This window comes from Ischnura elegans, chromosome 6 (assembly GCF_921293095.1).
Source record: "Ischnura elegans chromosome 6, ioIscEleg1.1, whole genome shotgun sequence".
NCBI lineage: Eukaryota > Metazoa > Arthropoda > Insecta > Odonata > Coenagrionidae > Ischnura > Ischnura elegans.
This window is the reverse complement of record NC_060251.1, coordinates 122,334,484-122,355,007: the sequence shown is the minus strand read 5'-3', so window position 1 is coordinate 122,355,007 and position 20,524 is coordinate 122,334,484. Positions and strand designations below refer to the sequence as shown.

The 20,524-nt window shown below is 40.8% G+C and overlaps 1 protein-coding gene across 1 annotated transcript in view; it reads left to right on the top strand.

Annotated features, from left to right (window-relative positions):
• LOC124160087 (high-affinity choline transporter 1-like) overlaps positions 1–11,934 on the top strand; it is a 215,605-nt gene extending 203,671 nt beyond the window's left edge. The window contains exon 13 of the mRNA XM_046535807.1: positions 11,182–11,934. Within this exon, the coding sequence (XP_046391763.1) occupies positions 11,182–11,352 (171 nt within the window). The 3' untranslated portion in view covers positions 11,353–11,934. The remainder of the gene's footprint in view (positions 1–11,181) is intronic.
• Positions 11,935–20,524: the final 8,590 nt, after the last annotated feature.

Genomic DNA, 20,524 nt, shown 5'->3' with positions numbered 1-20,524 from the left:
GTCCGCATGAGGACTCTTGCCCCACGGGCGCTGACTCTTGCCCCACTTTATAATACTATTGCTTTTTCTATGACCTCATAGTTTCTACTTTTTTGATACTTGTTTTAGGTGTTTTATACGCAGGTGTGCATCATACCGCCTGTTGTTGTGTTAACTACCCGTGTCATGAATGTACAATCGCCCCGGCCTAATTTTTCCGAGAAAGGGTTTCAAAATGAGCTAGCAGTTGGAGCACCTCCAGGAACTCTTTTGCTAACGACTGATTTAGTATTCATCAATTCAAAAATTTATATTGACTGGCTCAAACGTTTTAAGAAAAATGTGAAATTCTCTGCTGATGATCCAGTCTTGCTCATTTTAGACAACCATATCTCCCATGTTTACATTCCTACGATAGAATTTTGTAAGACTAACTTCATCCACGTAATGTCTTTACCTTCTCATAGCTCACGCAAAGCTCAGCCAGTAGATCAAACTTTTTTTGGCCCTCTGAAAAGTTTTAACATGTTTGATAAGTGAACGACGGAAGAGGAATCACTCGGTTACAAGCAGCAATGTCATTCGAGCGGCCCTATGAGAAAGCAGCAATAATAGGGAATGCTACGAAGGGTTTTTTGTTTTGGCTGATTTCCTACCTTCATCGGCCTCAGAAAAGTTGTATTCGAAACGAGGAAGAGACGAAATTAAAAAAAGAGGGGACTCCGGGAGAGAAAATGAACATAGAAGGCGGGGAAACTTTTTTACCCTGAAATATTCCTCCCTCTTGAGAACATTGGACATTGTCCAAAAGCATTGCAAGCGCAAAAAAGGCGTAGAAACTCAAAGTGGGGCTGATATACTCACGAGTTCCCCCTACACCCAGAAACTAAACGTGAAGATATCTAGAAACAAGGTAAAGGTTTTAGACACTAATTGTAAGTGGCGGTTTGTTGACGGCAATCGGGAATTCACTTCACCGGAAAAACAGATTATGACCATGGAGGTTGCGGAAAATTGTACTCAGATATCCACCAATTTTTGATTGGATAATGTGTCGTGAATGCAAAATATGGAGGAAAGAACCTATCACCACGTATTCTGGAAAGAAAAAGTTCATGTTGGAAAACTGTGATTGGAACCCTTGCCCCATAATGGGAGGACGTGAGGCGCATGTTTCCAATTTTTACTCTTACATTTTGATAAATAATGGCAGTTCTTAATTTTGTTCTGCAGCGATGGAAGATAAGTATAGTATTACATGTAACAGTGAGCACATTGTGTAAAGGTAAAAATTATTGCTTAAACCTGAATGCATGACATTTATAATTGTTTGTTAGATACGTACTCTTGCCCCTCATTCCCCAATTAGATAGAACAGAAATGATTTTCACGTACTATTTACGCTGTCTTTACTCTAGTTCTTGTCTTTGAACCAAGACCCACTGCAAAAACGAGTCGAAATTTCAGGTTTGGCGTAGAAATGCAGCGAATGTTATGGGCATCACAGTAATAAATATTGACTTTACCTTGCCAAAAGCTTCATAATTCTTGTATATTCCTTATTTTTCCCTGTGGCTTAATCGTAATCAGGAGTTATTCTCGTGAATAGCCACCTTCCTTTATATTTAATCCTACAATGAGCAAACTAATAGGTATATTTTTAGGGTCGTTTACAAAGTGAAATGAGTGACACATCCTAAATTTGATGACCACCCGAGAAAACCAGCGACTCGATAATACCCTACGGTAACTCTGATTCAAGGGTGTACTTATCTTGAGAATATCCTGTAGACATAGGATTTAACTCCATTCTGTAGGTTATCAACCACTTTCTTCTCTTATTTGTGTCCTTTGGGGCACTAGAAAAAACCTTCTCCGCCGAGGAAATAGAGGTAGTACTTGAGCGACGGGGTACTATGCACGTTTTATATGGTTTTCACTCGATTTTCTATTGAAGGTCTATGCTGCAATACACTTACTGCATCAAGAAAAGTATTTAGGCGTGTAACTCAACTATACCAACATTAAAATAGGGAGGCAAAAACTGATAGAAGTGGATGAATTCTGTTATTTGGGAAGCAAGATAACTAACTAGTGACGGGAGAAGCAAGAAAGAAATTATCAGCAGAATAGCCCAGGCGAAGAGAGCATTCCACCAAAAGAGAGACCTGCTTACAGCGGGAAACTTAAATATGGATGTAAAGAAACAATTTATAAGAACCTACATCTGGAGTATGCTCCTATACGGAAGTGAGGCATGGACAATGACCGCAGCGGAGAAAGCAAGGATAGAGGCCTTTGAAATGTGGTGCTACAGAAGAATGATGAAAATCAAATGGATCGACCGAGTTAGTAACGAGGAAGGCCTAAGAAGAGTAGGAGAGAAGAGAAGCCTCATGAAAACCTTAATAAGAAGACGGAACAACCTTATAGGCCACATCTTGAGACAGGATGGCCTGATGAAGACAATCGTCGAAGGACAGGTGGAAGGCAAGAATGGAAAAGGAAGACCCCGAACAAAATATATGGAACAAGTAAAGAGAGATGTGAAAGAGAAGAAATACGTAGGAGTGAAAAGATTAGCTGATAGGAGAACTGAGTGGAGAGCTGCGTCAAACCAATCCTAGGATTGTTGACCAGTGATGATGTGATGAACTCAACTATTTTCATTCAATCTTTCAAAATCTCCCCAAACAACATTAATTTCAACAACGCCTTGGAAACCCAACATATTCAAAATCTACAGTTTGACATTAAAACAGCAATTATTTTCGCCATATTTGCGTTCGAGTCCCTGCAATGACAGATTTTCTATCCACTTCCTCAGTCTGTCATCAGTGGATACCGTGCCGTGACGTCACGCGCAATGCTCCGATGACGTCGTGTTTTCAAGCAGTCGATGAAATTTAAGATAACTCAGCTTTAAAAAATCATTAATCCAAAACATTTTCGCCGAGTACATTTGAGGTAGGGACCTTCTTATCCTAGTACTTTAAAAAAATTGTGCATGTTCCCCATTAAGGAACCAAAAAAAAAACCGCTGGCTATGAAAATCTGAAAAATAGGTTTCTTTCACAATCTATCTACTCTTCTTTCGTGTGAATATTAAGATCAGTGTATTGGAATGGCTCCATTGATGTTGACAAGCTCCCCGCTGTGCCCTGGAATGAATCAGACAAGAGGCTATCTGAAAGTTGGGAGGCGGTGCTATGCCATGAAGTACTCCGGATATAGGACGCAATTTGGGATCAAATCACGATACTGATGGGGGAAAATGCTCACATTTATCGCTCTGCCTCTCATCAATGAACTTTTCTTCAGCACTCGCCACGATACCATTGCAAACTTCTGTGAATATTTTCTCAAGGACATTTAACATCGCCTAAAGCTCAAAAACGAGTGAAATGGATAAGGCTAATGCGGTGAGTCCAAATACAGGCGTTCTGTCAGGCGCCCTTTGAACTTCCCTCTCCAACTCACAATAACACTCGCTCCCTTTTTAATTCTATCATTTCCTTTCTTTTCCTTCTTCTCCCTCGATTACCCAACATTCTGCCCTCCAACACAGCTTTCAACATCTCCTCCCCGCTAAGTACTCTCTCCATCCATGCCTTCTGTCTCCTCCGCATCTAATCTTCCTCTCCTCACCCAACACGTCCAGCACTTCTTAGTTCCTCCTCCCCTTCGCCCACTTCGCCTCCTCCATTCTTACCCACAGTCACTTTCCGAAGGCCTCGAATCAACTCGCGTCCGCCTTCCTATTGTCCACGTTTCCGAGCCATTAAGCGTTGGGAGCATCGGGCTCTCAGCTATAATCCGGGTCCTCGGGAGACGGGCGTCACAGTATGAGGTAACCGCTGCTGATATGACCTTTCGTAGTACATTTTTTACTTTACTAATGCCAGTACTTGGAGGTAAACAATTACACCTATCATGCTCATTGCCGTTGAGCGATTAAATGCGTCTTTTGATCGAGGTTCTACGATGAGAAATAAGGATTTTACGAAAAGTGATCAAATTGACGCCCATTGCCTCCGCTGAATTGGCAACGCCGAAATTTTGTGAGTGGAGGGAGGAACGCGAAAAGCTCCTTTTTCTCCACCCACCCCAATTTTTAGCTTATCCACGTGCTTCAGGAATTCTGGTGACGAGGTTCCTCAAAGGTGTTTGGCAGGGTGTGACCAATCACCAAGATCACCACATGCGCATGGAAAAATAAAAGCATGTAATCGCCATCTACATAATACCCTGAGAGCCACCTCTAGGGTGTTTGGCAGGGGGTGACAAATCACCAACATGCAGCATGCAACAGGACCGCCATATGCACACCGCACGGTCATAGAAATATTAGTGTTTGGCAGGGTGTGAGTTTTCACCGACCTGCACTACTTTATTTATTCTTCTACATCTGCATAACTCCATTCGAGCAGCCTCTCGGGTCTTTGGCAGGGGGTGACCAACCACCAGTATGCAGCACGTAAAAGAATCCCCACTAGCGCGCTCCTCAATGGAGAAATGGATAAATGAAAGCATATAATCTACATCATTTTTATACGTGCACATTCATTCGTAGTTAAAGTAGATTTATATCATTGACGCTATTATCGAGGCTCTTCTATGGCCTAGGGAGACAGCAGAATGAAGCCAATATCTACCACTACATATTACTCTGCAGGCCTCCTACAGAGGTGTTTGCCAGGGGATGATCGATCACCAGCATCCAGTAAGCATGAGGCTACCTTCTGGCTACCTTCGTCGGAAAATAAACTGCCCTTGGATTAACATATCAGGTTTAATCTAGTTGCCAGCCAACGGTCAGACAAAGATTCCTTTCGAGTTGTTCTAAGAGGTTAGTTACACTAAGGACCTGGCAGCTCTTCTCTCTACGCGTTCTAACTTCTATGCTTAAAGCCTATTTCATGAGGATGACAACATTGGTAGTTATTGATCACCCCCTGCCAAACAGCCTAGTGGTGGCTCTCAGGGTATCAAAGACATGAAGATGTATTCCGAATGGGGTCTAACGAGGGAAAAGTAGCTAATTTCTCTCACTTAGTCGTCACACTCTCCTAGTATCCCTTTAAAAAACCCAAGTTACGATTATCTTGACCTGTCATTTCCCGAATATGTTTACTCCACCATAGATCATTATTGAGTCTAACTCCTTAATCTTTTGGAGTGTACTGTCTCAAATTTTGTACCTTGAATGAAATATCTTCGTTGCCGGTAGGTTATTTTCAAGAATTCACCACTGCGCAATTTTTCAAATTTAACTTTAACTAGCACGCATCGTAACATGCTTGGACTGCTGTCAGTTTGTTCGTTAATTCACCCCTATCTTCAGTGCAACGGATTTCCGTGACTTTTACTCGACAGATTGATTTTATACCTTGCTATTATAAGAAAAACTAAATTAAAATTCATAAAAAGTAAACTGTTGCCATCTATTCTCCCGCGAAAAAATTAAATTGGCGGAAACTTCCCGTTTTTTTTCCGGACAGACCTTTAATATTTACTCCACTCTTCCAGAATTATGGATGCCATATGGGTTATTTCTCTTACCTATGAAAGATATTTTATGCAAACAGTTATTTATGGCATTTTTGAGGTGGAGTTATACTTATTACGTTACGAAAAAAAACATACAAAAATAGATTTTACGGAAATAATTTAATACTTTCCCCTGCCCTCGACGTAGTTTTGTAAGATGGACAACGAAAATGATTATTATATATGCTCACATGGCCTCGTACTCACTATAGGTAATTTTTTTAGTCTCCCTTGTGTTTTCAGGAAACAATGAAAAAATTCTAAGAGTCACCGATCAATCCCTTTTCCAAAATATTAAAAAAATGCAAGTCGCTAATATTCTTTCCGACTGTCAAAATTTATTCGTCATGTCATGTACCGGTCGAATATCTTTTTCCATTTTTATGTTTCCTCTTGCTAGATGCACTGAGTCTTAATTCCACAGCTGAACCTTCAACCGCTTTTTAGTAACAACAATCATAATTACACAGATGGCATTAGCATTCGAAAGGGTCCAATAATCCTGAAAAAATAATTTTAAAAATCTTATATAGTCAATAACCTCTTTTCCTTTGCTGTGGAAGAACCTCTATGCCAATGATATTTCATGTCATGTGTCAACATTTATATAATGATGAAAACGATGGGAAAATCGCATCACATTTTCTTATTCTCTATACATTATTTTAATGCAAGCAATGAACTGTTTTACACATTTTGTACCGCAACTCGATTACCGAACGATTCTGATATGATTATGTACTGTTCTTTCTTCTAATAACTTAATTGTACAATGCCTGTTTTCTTCAGGTTTATTCAAATTTTTTTATAAAATAAGTATATCCTACATGTTGATTTCATGCTGTAGCGCGTGGAGTATTTTACGGTGTGAGCTTAAAGTTTGTATTCATTTAATATGATTCCAATTTTGAGCGTTCAGCCGTATGCTTCGTCTCCATTCATAATATAAATGTGAATATTTGTAAGGATAAATGTGATGATACACCTTACTGCCCCACCATTTTTTCCAAGTTCCTTCCTGGGTTACCTTCAAGTACCCCAGGACACATCGTAGAGATTGACGAGAGCGCCTTTGGTCGCCGGGAGTACAATCGTGGCAGGATGACCAGGACCAAGTGGGTATTGGGAGGAATTGATAGAGGAACCCGAGACACCGATCCAAAAGTTCGTCAAGAAGGGGTCGATCATGAAGACGGATATGTGGAGGGGTTATAGTGGGCTGGGATATCACCACGACGTTGTAAACCACTCGGTCAACTTCGTTAAGCCAGGAGAAAAGTTGACCCACACCCAGAATATAGAAAATTTGTGGTGTACAATAAAGAGGGATATGAGGAGAAGGATCGGTAGAAAATGCGTGGAGTACTTTCAGACACATTGGAATATGTGTGGAGAAGTAGGCACCATACAAAGGGGGAATTGTACGCTGATTTTTTTAGAGCGTTGACGTACTTTTATCCAAATAAATAAAATATATAACAACCTGACAAGGCTTTTAGCCGCTCATGTGTCTGACAATGCTTCCATCGTCTGTGATCGTAGCTAATTGACAATGCCCTTTTCAGGGCTACCTCAGGTATTGGTTTGATTGGCTTTTATTTGAATGGTCATTCAAATTGATATTAGCGGTAGACTTGAGAGCGTACAACAGTTCTTTAGATAACTTTAATTTTGTGGTACCCAATAGTGCATTTTTAACATTCATGGCCTTTTCGCTTCCGTTCTCATCACATTTTTTACTCACTGAAGAGAGAAGAAGACTTAAGTTTCATTTCTGGTGAAAGAGGTAAAGTGATCTGAGAGTCGTTAATAATTCAGATTCACTATTTCAAATAGCAACCGTACCAAATAGAGGAGAGAGTATTCTTAATTTATTAGCGACAAATGTATCTTAGCAGGCAATAAACGTGAGCACTGTTGAGGGAATAAGTGACCATAAGGTAGGAATAGCAAAGTTTTCTCTAAATACCATTGGAAAAATTAAAACGGAACGTACAATTTTCATTTTTAAAAAGGCTTATTTTGATTGGTTTAAGAGTTATCTGAAAAATGCTTTCCCTATGTTTCAATAATCAATGGTAATGTTAAAGGTTGTGGGTACTTGGACGGCAGTTTTCAAATAACGTCAGATTTATTCAAGGAAAACATATGAATTTGTTACCCAAACACGTACTTGTAAAAGCATAATGAAACTTTCTATGATGTAGAACGAACAAGTACTGAAGGACTTAGTGCAACCGCGGAGGGTTAGCTGAACCGCGTGAAGGACGGCTGCGACCTTCCGTAGATAATGACTTGTTTTAACGCTCCATTTAATGAACAAAGGTCCCTAATTTTAATATTTTTAAACGGAGTGTTTATTTACGCTTCAACAAAATGTTTTGATTACCCTATGAAGTCCTAAGTACAAAATGAAATTTAAGTGGATACGCTGAACATCGCATTACATCAGTCAATTTATTTCGAGCGCTGCGTTTTTTAATTGGGTGAATGGGATGTGAACGACAGAGTATTGGAAAAAATGACGGGGCAGCAAGGCGTAGCATCACATTTATCCTCACAAATATTCACATTTTTATTGCGAATGGAGACGAAGCATACGGCTGAACGCTCAAAATTGGAATCATATTAGATGAATACAAACTTTAAGCTCATACCGTAAAATACTCCATGACTCTACAGCATGAAATCGACATGTAGGAGATACTTATTTTATAAAAAAATTTGAATAAACGCCAGAAGGGAAAAGAGCAATTCATTCGAAATGCAGTGATAGCGGCGTTTCTCTGAGGACGCGTAGAGAATGCGCTTTCGAAGGAGGAGTTCAGGATTTGCGCTTTTACGAAGTTGTCCCTGCCTATTTCTTCTTCGCTGTTCTTGAGCGACCTTGCCGTACATTTATTGCCTTGAACATCCCTCGCGTAAGACCGTCTTTAAAGACGTTATTTTAATTTATTTCCCTCTGCTACATTTCTCTAAGACGATTTCTCATGTTCTCCTTCGGGGTGATCCTGTCTGGCGTTGTTCATTCTTGAACGCACGCTGTGACTTCAAACATTTACGGACATCACCATTATACGCTCCTCTTACGTTCCGCATTTATTTCATTCTGTTCACTGGGTATGACATTATCCATGACTAGTTGAGTAAAACTACGACAAGCATTCCGAATATATTCAACGTTACGGTTTTCGCTAAAATCTTTAAACTTTTTATTATATTTTGCTATTTCATGCCTTAAGCTATCGAAATCTGCCTTATGGTATAAATAAATTTTCTACTACTGGTTATCTTCGTATCAGATGATTTTTAAAACCAGCACTTACAGTTTTATGCTTATTAATGCCTCGCGCTGAGCCTGACAGGCTCACATTGTTGATATTTTCTTAATAGTTCTTGACAAATTCTCAATAATGCGCTTAGATTTCCTCTACCTTTTCCTTACTCTTTTATTTACGTTTTACATGTGCAGAATATCCCGATCAACCTATCAAAAGGTGATACTTTAGCTTCGTATGCACGCGGTGTGGGCCCCTCAGGCTCTACGCGAGCGCTCGCCTTTCATTTTTGATTCTTACTCTTAGCCTATTATTTTTCCCTGATTGCCTGTACAGACACAATGCAGGCTGTTATGGATAACCTCTAACACTATACTCCTAGTAAAGGTTTTTTTCTGCCAAATCGGCTTGATATTTTGAAAGTCACAACTATTTACATGGGAGTATGTATGAGAAGCCACTGTTGCTCTTCCTACTGTAATTACAAGCGCGCTATAGTTGACACAAAGTAAGCTACTTGTATTGATTTCACACAATTTTATAAGTTACGGCTCGTTAAAATCACACCTCTTTTCGAAAAGTGTATTCACTTCGCCACTCGGCGGCCATAAAATTCGGAGGACACGGTCATTCTTACTAGAGAGTGCACAGATTTTGGAGGTGCTCTTCTCGCTGAAGTTTCAACTGCGCCAGTTCCGCCACAAAACCGTGAGTATTCTGTTTCAGCATGCTGGCAGTGATTTTTTGCTTGCGAAAATTATAGAAAATACAAATAATAACAGAAAAGAAGACAAAAAATGATAGGATAGCTGTTTTCATGAGATATTTGAAAAATTTGACAATCGTAAAAGTTCTTACATTATTGGTGAATTTGAATTGGTGAACCATTTATGAGAAAATTGTGAATTTTCGAGGTCTTTTCGCATTCCAGCAATAAATCCCAAGTATGCCCAACAAATACGGGATGAAAAAAATTGCTTTGCTAGGTAGTTGCTAGAATATTTTATACTTAGAACTTTGAAGTGTATGCTGGTAAACCACCTGATGGATCGTTTTCGGTCAACAACAGCCCTTCTTATATCGTGAAGAGTTAAGTAAATGAACTCTTGAAATTCGGACTTGCCGTGATTGGAACAATTTGGAAAAATAAGCGGGAATTGCCTACTTTTTTCGTTGAAACAAAAAAATAAGAAATCCATTTCATTTGATTTCTGCAAGAACTGTTTTTTTTCGTTATACACTCCAAGAAAGAATAAATTTGTGTTTATGATATAACCATGAACTGTAAAAAAAATTATGAATTTAGTGGAGATGAAAGAAAGTCAGAAATTATACCTTTTTATGACATGACAAAATCGGGAGTAGATACACTAAATCAGTTATGCACAGCATACAATGCACCAAGAAATGCACAATGCGTTGTCCTATGCCAAGTATTTACGTTATGCTAAATATTGCTGTGGTAAATTCCTACATTTTTTTACCTCGGAAACAAAAACTTAGAAGCGAAATCTCGGAGAGCGTTATTTAGGCAATTGTCAGCTGGGCTCGTAGATGAACACGCGTAAAGAAGGGGAACAATAAAATCGCTCCCCAAAGAGTTAGGGCTAATTATAAGACGAGCCTATCAAGACTAACAGAATAGATTAACCAAAGGCAACTAAAAAAACAGAGAACCCAAAGTGCACTGGAGTTTGAAAAATGTGTGCAGACTGTGGATACACGAAAAATATATTTACTGGGTATGTCTGCGAAAATAGTGGAAAGTGTATTTGTCTCGAGCACATTTATTGTATGGTGCATGCTTGCAGAATAATGATCATAGCTAATTTTGCCTTATAATATTCTTTCTGTCCTAATATTAACACTGAGTACTGGTTTTACGAGTCAATAAATCAATAACTAGTAAAGGTAATCTATTTTTTATCACACTCGATATGAAGGAATAATTACATATTTTATCAGACGTAAATGGACTTGATTTTCATGAAATGGACCATTTCAGCATTATTAGTTAGATTTAAACAAAAGAAGGGGAAAAATAATCGACTTTAATGCGTGAGGACTTGACAAAGAAAATTGAGTCTGACAGGCTCAGCGCGAGTACTCGCGTTCCAAAAAGGGGCGCGAGTCCTGCAGGGTTAATGCCATTTATGATTGAATTAAATATTTAGGACGCTTTCATTACGAACCTTATTCTTTAAGAGATCTATAATGTTATTTGCTTGTGTCGGTGTTGTCTCTCCCCATGCTCTCTCACCCCATGAGAATGGGAATCAGCGACTCCTTCGCTCCTTCCCATCCTCACATCCTCCGCCCGAATAAATCGAGGCACTCATCTAACCGTGATCAATTCTCCATGATCAATCGGCAGGTGCCGGCCATTCCAGGGGTCCTTAAAGTCCGCTTCTCGGACGACCCCGACGAAGACCTGGAGGTGCAGCAGTCCCGCTGCACCCGAAAGGCTGCCGCTCCACCCGAGGACCGCTGTACGAGGGACGGCGAGGCGGAAGGAAACCACCTACGCGGCGACGAAGAGAACTAAAACACGTTCGATGCGAATGGGACGATAAGCCTTTGACGCGCAAACAGCGTTCGTGTCACCATGGCTCCAAACATTGGCCCAAACAACCAAAGTCTTTCAAGAGGAGCTTGCCTTGAGCGATTAGCGTCACGAGTTAACGCTACGTGACCCAAAACAATTAACTAAAGCCATCTCTTAATGGACGCCTCAGGTGAAAATAAAACAGCGTGACGAGAGTGCTTCATGGAAATACTTGACGAAATTAAACTCAAAGACAAAGTTCCGCTCGACACTTATATTTCTCGGACATTGGGAAATTGTGGCCAAAATCGATCGTCACATATACCAAGTAATAAAGAGGGCGACAGGACCCGAATCTTCAAGAGGAGGATTATATAGGACAAGACGCGAACGCCCTTGGCCCAATCATAAGGAAAAGGACGTGGGAAAGCAATGTGATTGGCGGGGAACAATGGACGGCAAACATATTATATTAAACCCAAAGGTGATGACTCAAGGTGCAAAATGGGTTCATGTGATTTGGGATAAAGATTTAACGTACATCTGTGATTTGAAATTGGAAATAAAGAATGGTAAAAAATGTGCAAGTCCTTCTAATTAATAAAATAAATAAAGATGTTTGCGCTGCCGAACAGATAGGAATCGGAATTCGTTTTCCCACGAGCAATGACGGAATTTTTAGGCGGAACATCATATTCGCATTTCCTTTCTTTTAGTCAACAACGCCCCGCAGCCACACGGTTGGTAGTGGGCTTTTGGGGAACTATTATCATCACAAGTCAACAACACTATTCCATTCCACTCTCCTAACCTCTAGCCTTTTCATAGCAACGTATTTCTTCTCTTTTACGTCCTGTATAACCTGTCCTGCGTACAGTCACTTTTAAAAGTTATAGGACAAAGTTTATGGCGCCACCTCTGTTTCTCGAGAAATTTTAGTGTTCCTTACTATTTTTGTTTTCTTGGTCACTCACCGAAATTGTCTCGTTTGCGCGTGAAGTTATATTCACTCAAAGGGAGATGTTACTTGCAAATTGATAATTTTATTCCGATTTATGTCGGATTTAATGATTGTTTCTTGTGCATTTATTGCGTATTTTCCCCTGTTCTCACTATTAGTTTATGTTTTACGCATTATAAATTCCCCACTGCAATCAGGTGCGGTGGCCTAGTGGAGTAAGCGTGCGTCTATGATGATGACGATCGTTATATCGAATCCCCGACGTGGAAAAACTGTATTCATATTATTTTCAGGTCGTTCACTGGTTTTTTATTTCTTTATATATTTCAAAAAAATTAAATTAGCTGCAAAAGCTCACTTTAAATTTACTTGTTTTAACTGTAATGAGCCGCATAAAATTTAATAAAAGTTCAAGTGTGGTCTCCTCCCTTTTAAGAATGGCTCCATTCAAAAGCCAAGGGATTCGCAAAAGAGGGTCAGCCGGTGGTAAAGGGCAGATAAAAAATCCGGCGTTACCATTATTGAACAATGCATATACGGGTCAAGGAGTCACACATTTCGGTTTATTACTAGAAAATTATTATTCTTCTTCGTTTATTATTGTTCTTAATTCATCATCATTATTGGTCAACAATCCTAGGATTGGTTTGACGCAGCTCTCCACTCTATTCTCCTATCAGCTAATCTTTTCACACCTACGTATTTCTTCTCGTTCACATCTCTCTTTACTTGTTCCATATATTTTGTTCGAGGTCTTTCTTTTCCATTCTTGCCTTCCACTTGCCCTTCGACGATTGTCTTCATCAGGCCATCATGTCTCAAGATGTGGCCTACAAAGTTGTTCCGTCTTCTTGTTAAGGTTTTCATGAGGCTTCTCTTCTCTCCTGCTCTTCTTAGGCCTTCCTCGTTACTAACTCGGTCGATCCATTTGATTTTCATCATTCTTCTGTAGCACCACATTTCGAAGGCCTCTATCCTTGCTTTCTCCGCTGCGGTCATTGTCGTACTCCAGATGTCGGTTCTTATAAATTGTTTCTTTACTTCCATATTTAAGTATCCCGCTGTAAGCAGGTCTCCGTTTTGGTGGAATTCTCTCTTCGCCTGGACTATTCTGCTGATAATGTCTTTCTTACTTCTCCCGTCACTAGTTATCTTGCTTCCCAAATAACAGAATTCATCCACCTCTATCAGTTTCTGCTTCCCTATTTTAATGTTAGTCTTGACTTCTTCTCTTCTGCTGCATACTAACATCTTGGGTTTCTTCTTGCTTATTTTCAGTTGATATTTACCCATTACCCTACCCATATTAACCAGAATATTTTTCAAATCCTTCTCTGTTTCTGCTATAACGGCTATGTCATCGGCAAATCTTAGCATGCTAATTTTTTCTCCATTGATATTCACTCCCAATTCCTTTTCTTTGATTTCATTAATGGCTTTTTCAATGTAAACGTTGAAAATTACGGGTGACAATGTACAGCCTTGTCGCACTCCTTTCCTAATTCTTGCTTCTTCACAGCTGGGCCCTGATTTTATCACGGCTACTTGGTTTTTGTATAAACTGTGGATGATTCTCCTGTCATTATAAAGAACCCCAATTTCCTTTAGGATTCCAAGCATTGTGCTCCAATCCACGTTGTCAAATGCTTTCTCTAAGTCCACAGACGCAACGAATGTTGGCTTGTTCTTTTCCATTCTCTTCTCTATGAGCAGTCTTAGGGCCAATATTGCTTCCCTTGTGCCTTTGTTTTTTCTGAATCCAAATTGGTCCTCATCCAAGTACTCTTCTGCTTTTCGTTCTACTCTTCTATAGATGATCCTTGTCAGTATCTTTGACGCATGTGCAGTAAGGCTAATGGTCCTAAAATCTTCGCACTTCTCCGCTCTTTTCTACTTAGAATTAGGTATTATAATGTTCCTCTCTAAGTCCTTTGGTATCTCACCTGTGGAATACATTTCACTAATGATTTTGTATAGCTGGTTCAACGTCTTCTCTCCTGAATTTTTCATTAGTGCTGCAGGAATGTCATCAATGCCAGACGCTTATTTATACTGAGGTCTCTTACAGCCGCATCAAATTCCGATCTTAAAATTGGGGCTCCCATGTCATTGGCATCCACTTCCCTCTCGTTTTCGATAGCATTCGTTCTGAGGCTGCTTCCTTTGTAGAAATCTTCCAGATATTTCTTCCATCTCTTCCCTTTTTCTTCGTTTTCAATCATTAGTTCTCCGTTTTTGTCCCTAAGGGTATTACATCGTACGCCCCTTTCCTTAAAGTGGTTCCTCACTATCCTATAGGAGGCCTCTACTTTTCCATGCTTATAATTGTTTTTCACGTCTTCACAAATACTTTTCATCCACGTTTCTCTAGCCTTCCGCGCTTTACGACATATTTCGTTCCTTATTCTCTTGTAACGATTCTGTCCTTCCTCTGTTTTCGCAGCATTGTATTTTCTTCTTTCTTCAATAAGATCAAATACTTCCTGCGCGATCCATGGTTTTTTCATAACGACTCTTCTTTTACCAAGAACTTCCTCAGCTGCTGCCTGCAGACCACTTCTAATGGTTTTCCAACTCTCTTCCATTGGTTTGTTGGTCGTATTCTCCACTATTTTATTTTCTACAGCCTCTTTAAAAAGCTAGTTGATGCTGAGCCTCCCTTAATTTTTCAACCTTCCATATGTTTTTCACGACTTTCTTCAACTTTTTAAATTTAAGGTGGCATTTCATCATAACTAAATTATGGTCACTATCGATATCTGCCCCTGGATAACTTTTGCAGTCCTTCAACTGGTTCTTTAATCTTTGTTTCACTAGAATGTAGTCGATTTGGAATCTTCTAAGGTCTCCTGGCATCTTCCACTTTTATCTTCTTCGCAGGGGATTTTTGAATAAAGTGTTGGCAACCACTAGCCTGTGCTCCGTGCAGAATTCTAGTAGCCTTTTTCCTCTTTCATTTCGCCTACCCAACCCATATTTCCCAGTTATTATTCCGTCTTGACCTTCGCCGACAACGGCGTTCCAGTCACCTAAAATAATAAGATTTTCTTCCCCTCTTACCTGCTTGATAACTTCCGCTATATCTTGGTAGACATCTTCTACTTCTTCATCTTCATAATAGGACGTAGGCATGTAAAACTGTACCACTACAGTAGTTACGGGTTTAGTATCTATTTTCACCATTACTATCCTTTCATTAAACTGCAGGTAGCTTTTAACACGCATTCCGGCACTTTTTCTAAGCATGATACCATTACCATTTAGCGATCCTGTGAGTATCATTCTGTAGCTTCCACTCCAAAAGTCTCCTTCTTGGGGCCACTTCATTTCGCTGATGCCTAATACGTCGAGGTTCATTTTTCGCATCTCCACCTTCAAGGTCTCTAGCTAACCGCAGGTACGAAGTGATCTAACGTTCCATGTTCCTATCCTTAACATTCTAACACCTTTGACCGACGTACCCTCTCGAGTAGTCCCCGCCCGGAGATCCGAATGAAGGACTAGTTTACCTCCGGAATATTTTACCCGAGAGAATTCCATCTACATCTACATAATACCCTGCGAGCCACCTCTAGGGTGTTTGGCAGGGGGTGATCAATCACCAGCATGCATTTGGACTCCCACATGCACACCACACCGTCCAAAATACGTCCCGTATAATAACAAACTTTACTAATATATGCTGTTAGAAATAGAATATAGAATAGAAATTCAGAAACATGCATTAAGATTTACATAGGTTAGTAGGCTACACTACAAGTCATGCAATCTATTTACGAGTTCTATTGCTGCCGTTATAATCTCTTATTGATCGTGGAAAAAATGACATCCGGAATCTGTCTGTTCTGCAATCTATCTCTCTTATTTAATTTATATGATCTGATCTTCCGCAGTATGTTGGCGTCCGCAAGATATAACTTCGTCAGAAAAGACACTGCTCTTGAATTTATCTAAAAGGTTTAGTCTATTTTTCAATCTACGGTCCGACAGAGATTCCCATCCGAGTTTATCTAAGAGGTCAGTTACACTAACAAGACTATCGTAACGACCTTTCACATACCTGGCAGCTCTTCTTTGCACGCGTTCTAACTCTGTTATTAAGCCTTTTACGTGAGGATCCCAAACACTGGCAGCGTATTCCAGATGTGGGCTAACGAGGGAAAAGTAGCTAATTTCTCTCACTTTGTCGTCGCACTTTCCTAATATTCTTTTAACAAAACCCATTTCACGATTAGCTTGACCGGTTATTTCTCGAATATGTTTATTCCACGATAGATCATTATTGAGTCTAACCCCTAGATATTTCACGGATTCAACTGCCTTTAACTGGGTGCCCCGAATGATATAGTTACGCTGTAGGGAGTTATTCTTCTTCCAGAAATTCATTACGACGCATTTTTCCTAATTTAATTCTAACTGCCAAGCATCGCACCAAGCTTGGATAGCAGCAAGGTCATTCGTTAGTTCATCTATATCTTTGCTGGAACGGATTTCTCTGTAAACTACAGCGTCGTCTGCAAATAATCGTGACTTACTCTGCACTACTTCGCCAATGTCGTTTATATAAAGAAGGAATAGGAGTGGGCCAATGACACTACCCTGAGGAACGCCAGAAGTGACTCTAACCTCATTGGAGACTGCACCGTCTAATGCTACTCTTTGGACGCGGTCGCTCAAAAATTCTCTAATCTAGGAAATGACATCTTCGTCTAGACCATAAGATTTTAGTTTTATCATTAACTTTCCGTGGGATACTTTATCAAATGCCTTTTTGAAATCAAGAAAAATCGCGTCTACTGGAATGTTGTCTTCCCCGGAGACTCGTGGGCGAAAAGCGCTTACTGAGTTTCGCACGATCTGCTTTTCCTGAATCCATGTTGAGTTCCCATTAATAAGTTTTGCGCGTCTAGGTGTTTCATTACCGAGCTGACTACGATGTGTTCAAGGACTTTGCAAGAGATGGACGTTAAAGATATCGGCCTGTAATTAGATGGCTTTTCCTTGTCCCCACTTTTAAATATAGGCGTTACACTAGCGATTTTCCAGTCATTGGGTACTTCGTGTTGCTTGATGGATTTACTGAATATTAACTGCAAGTAATGGGCAATTGCTGAGGCCAGTTCTTTATATACGCGAGAAGGGATTTCGTCTGGACCAGGTGATTTATTTGGACTCAGCGATTTCAATATATTATCTATTCCGAGCGTACTAATGTCAATAGCTGGCATCTTATGTATACAGGGATTGTCATCGGTCTCGGGTGAGTTTTCGGAAGGCTCCGTGAACACGCTCTTAGAGTAGGAATTTAAGAATGTCATTATATAAATTGAGAGTAGTAGGTGCGTAGATGATTATGTGGTGGTTTCCCCTTGCCTTCCACATCGCGGTACTACAGCCGTTAAAGTAAATATTACCTACCACGCCCGTAGTGGGATGTGGGTCGCTGTACCGACCAGTATGGTCTCCACCTTCGCACATGTGAAAAAGAGCTGCTGCCCTCTCTCCCGGGTGATGAGAGGCATAATTGTTGGCGGCCCCCAGTCGCCAAGTCACGGTATCTTCATAGGTTTTGGTATCATTTAAATGGTCTACCTTACCCAAGGGTAGCCCAATACCCCCTCAGAACACCGCCGCTTTTTGTCCACGACTGCTTAATCGACGAGAGAACTCGCTTATCTCGCAGCTGACCTCTATATGTAAAGGTCGACCCACCATCCGCAACCCGGTGGACGCACTCGGTGGCTTTAAGGTCAGCCGCGAGTGTTCATAATTATGTGCTAGAATTCATTTACTTCACACTAACCTCGATTTTCTCGGTTGTGATGTCAGATTTGAAGATTTGTTTGCACTTTTGTGGAGTGTAGGCATTTTATGATCATATGAAAGTATACCGGGACTAGCCACGGTGATAACTTTTTACGGAGTCACCCGCAATGCACAAATAGTGCGAAAAATCCACAGAGGAAAAATCATTCGCCTTGACCGGGATTCGAACCCGGATCCCTCGATTTCCGGCCGAGTGCTTTAGCCAGTTAAGCTACCGAGGCGTCATTCTCCCCTGTGGAAATTTGTGGACTATACCGGACAAGGTGGTATGGACTGCTGAGCATATGATGCGACTAGCAGTCCAGGTCGTGCGCACGGCGCCACAGCCGGAGAGCAAAGTCCGAACTTTGAACACTAGAGGTGTTCGCTCTGGACTTATTCAATTATACCGGGACTAGCCACGATGATAACTTTTTACGGAGTCACCCGCAATGCACAAATAGTGCGAAAAATCCACAGAGGAAAAATCATTCGCCTTGACCGGGATTCGAACCCGGATCCCTCGATTTCCGGCCGAGTGCTTTAGCCAGTTAAGCTACAGAGGCGTCATTCGGTTTGTTCGGTATAGTCCACAAATTTCCACAGGGGAGAATGACGCCTCGGTAGCTTAACTGGCTAAAGAACTCGGCCGGAAATCGAGGGATCCGGGTTCGAATCCCGGTCAAGGCGAATGATTTTTCCTCTGTGGATTTTTCGCACATTTTATGATCATCGATTTATTGGTTAATTTACCTTTTTGTGTGTCATTATATGTCGTCTTAGTTGAGTTATACAGCGTAAGTAGCCGTTATAACCACCACCACATAATACTTCACTAGGGTTTCGTGTCGAATGTGTTCTCAATCGGATCTCAATTAATGCAGCGATCCTATTAATTTCACAGGACGGATTCGTCGGCTAATTTTATGGTGCGCGGAGTCAATCATTGCACTGGCGTGTCTACATTTTTGAATTTTTTTATAAAACGAAAAATAAATAAGAAGTGGAAATAAAATTTCCTGTAAAATGACGTATTATATATAATTATGGCATGCACTGAAGTCCAGATATAAATTTTCAAAGTACAGTGGCACATCATTTGACGCCGACAGAGTGAGAGTATAGAGTCATCCAGTCATAGTGCTGCTTCCAGTGGTGTGCGAATCGTCTTTTGCGTCGTTTTCTCGTTTACAGTTTGTTTCGTCTCATCATACAATTTCTTTGGTTGGTCATCCTGCCGGCTAGGCACACCTCTCCACACGCTAAAAGACGAAAAGCGACCCAAAGGATTCTTTGCACACTTAGCGGTGCATTCATTCTCTCGGAGTAAACCTTTTTGCTGGGCTCACGCGACGCTTTCGGTCGACACACGTGCGTTTTTACCGAAATGATGAATGTTGATGAGAGGGGTTTTATCTGCTCCCGAGCGGAAACCATTCTTTCCACCGCTCGCTGTTACATATCAAGGTATACCATCATCAGACCTGCTTTTTTCCTTTACCTAAAAATCCTGCCATGAGACCGTGATTTCCAATTTTCCCTCTCCTCTATCTTCCACGAGCAACGCCGGGTGACCTGCAAGTCACGAATGATATCCAACCATTCCCTCACCCACAGTCCGTGCTCGATCCCTGCCCTGGGAAAATTTTCCTTTAACTCCCTACCCACCGAGATATAATAAATGCCACGATGACCTTCCTAATAACCGGCCGCTGGTTCATAAAGTACCTACTGTTCCATCAGCCGCCTGCACCCGGATGACCTGCTCCACTGTGTGAAGAGCGATTCTCTATGGTTTATGTGTCTGTTAACTTTTTGCATAGTTTATCATTGATAACTCACGCTTTTTTCCTATTTATCCGAGAGAGATGCAGAGCCCCGTAATATTTGTTATCATTCTCTCGTGGGACAAAACACCATATCGAGCGACGCCTCTCCCAGCATGTTGAATCTACTGAATGAAATCTCGTTACTTCTCGTCAGCCTGACTACCAAAGTTGACTCTTTGTCATTGGCAAAGCTTTCTCCCCTTTCACTACACTCGTCTCCGCGTGGTGGCTCACGCCATCTTTGCGACTGTGACGACTGACGTGTTCTTCGGTGAACGTGAAGTTGGCTTTTGAATTAGTGAAAATATTTTTAAATTTTCTAAGGTGGAATGTAGTGACGGGAGGAGGGCGTTGGAAGTGGCGCCATGGACGAGAGGCGGCGCCACGGGCGGAGGACGCACAATGTTGGGTGTGTCCACCTCAAAAGCATCGGTGCGAATGGTGTTTATTTAAAATTTGGCAGAAAAACTGAGGTATCCCTCATACAGGGAAAGAGAGCTATTGCAAAGGTAGAAAGTCTTTATTATCAGTAACGACGACTTTTTAAGAACAACTCCAAAGGGAATGACAAAAGCCC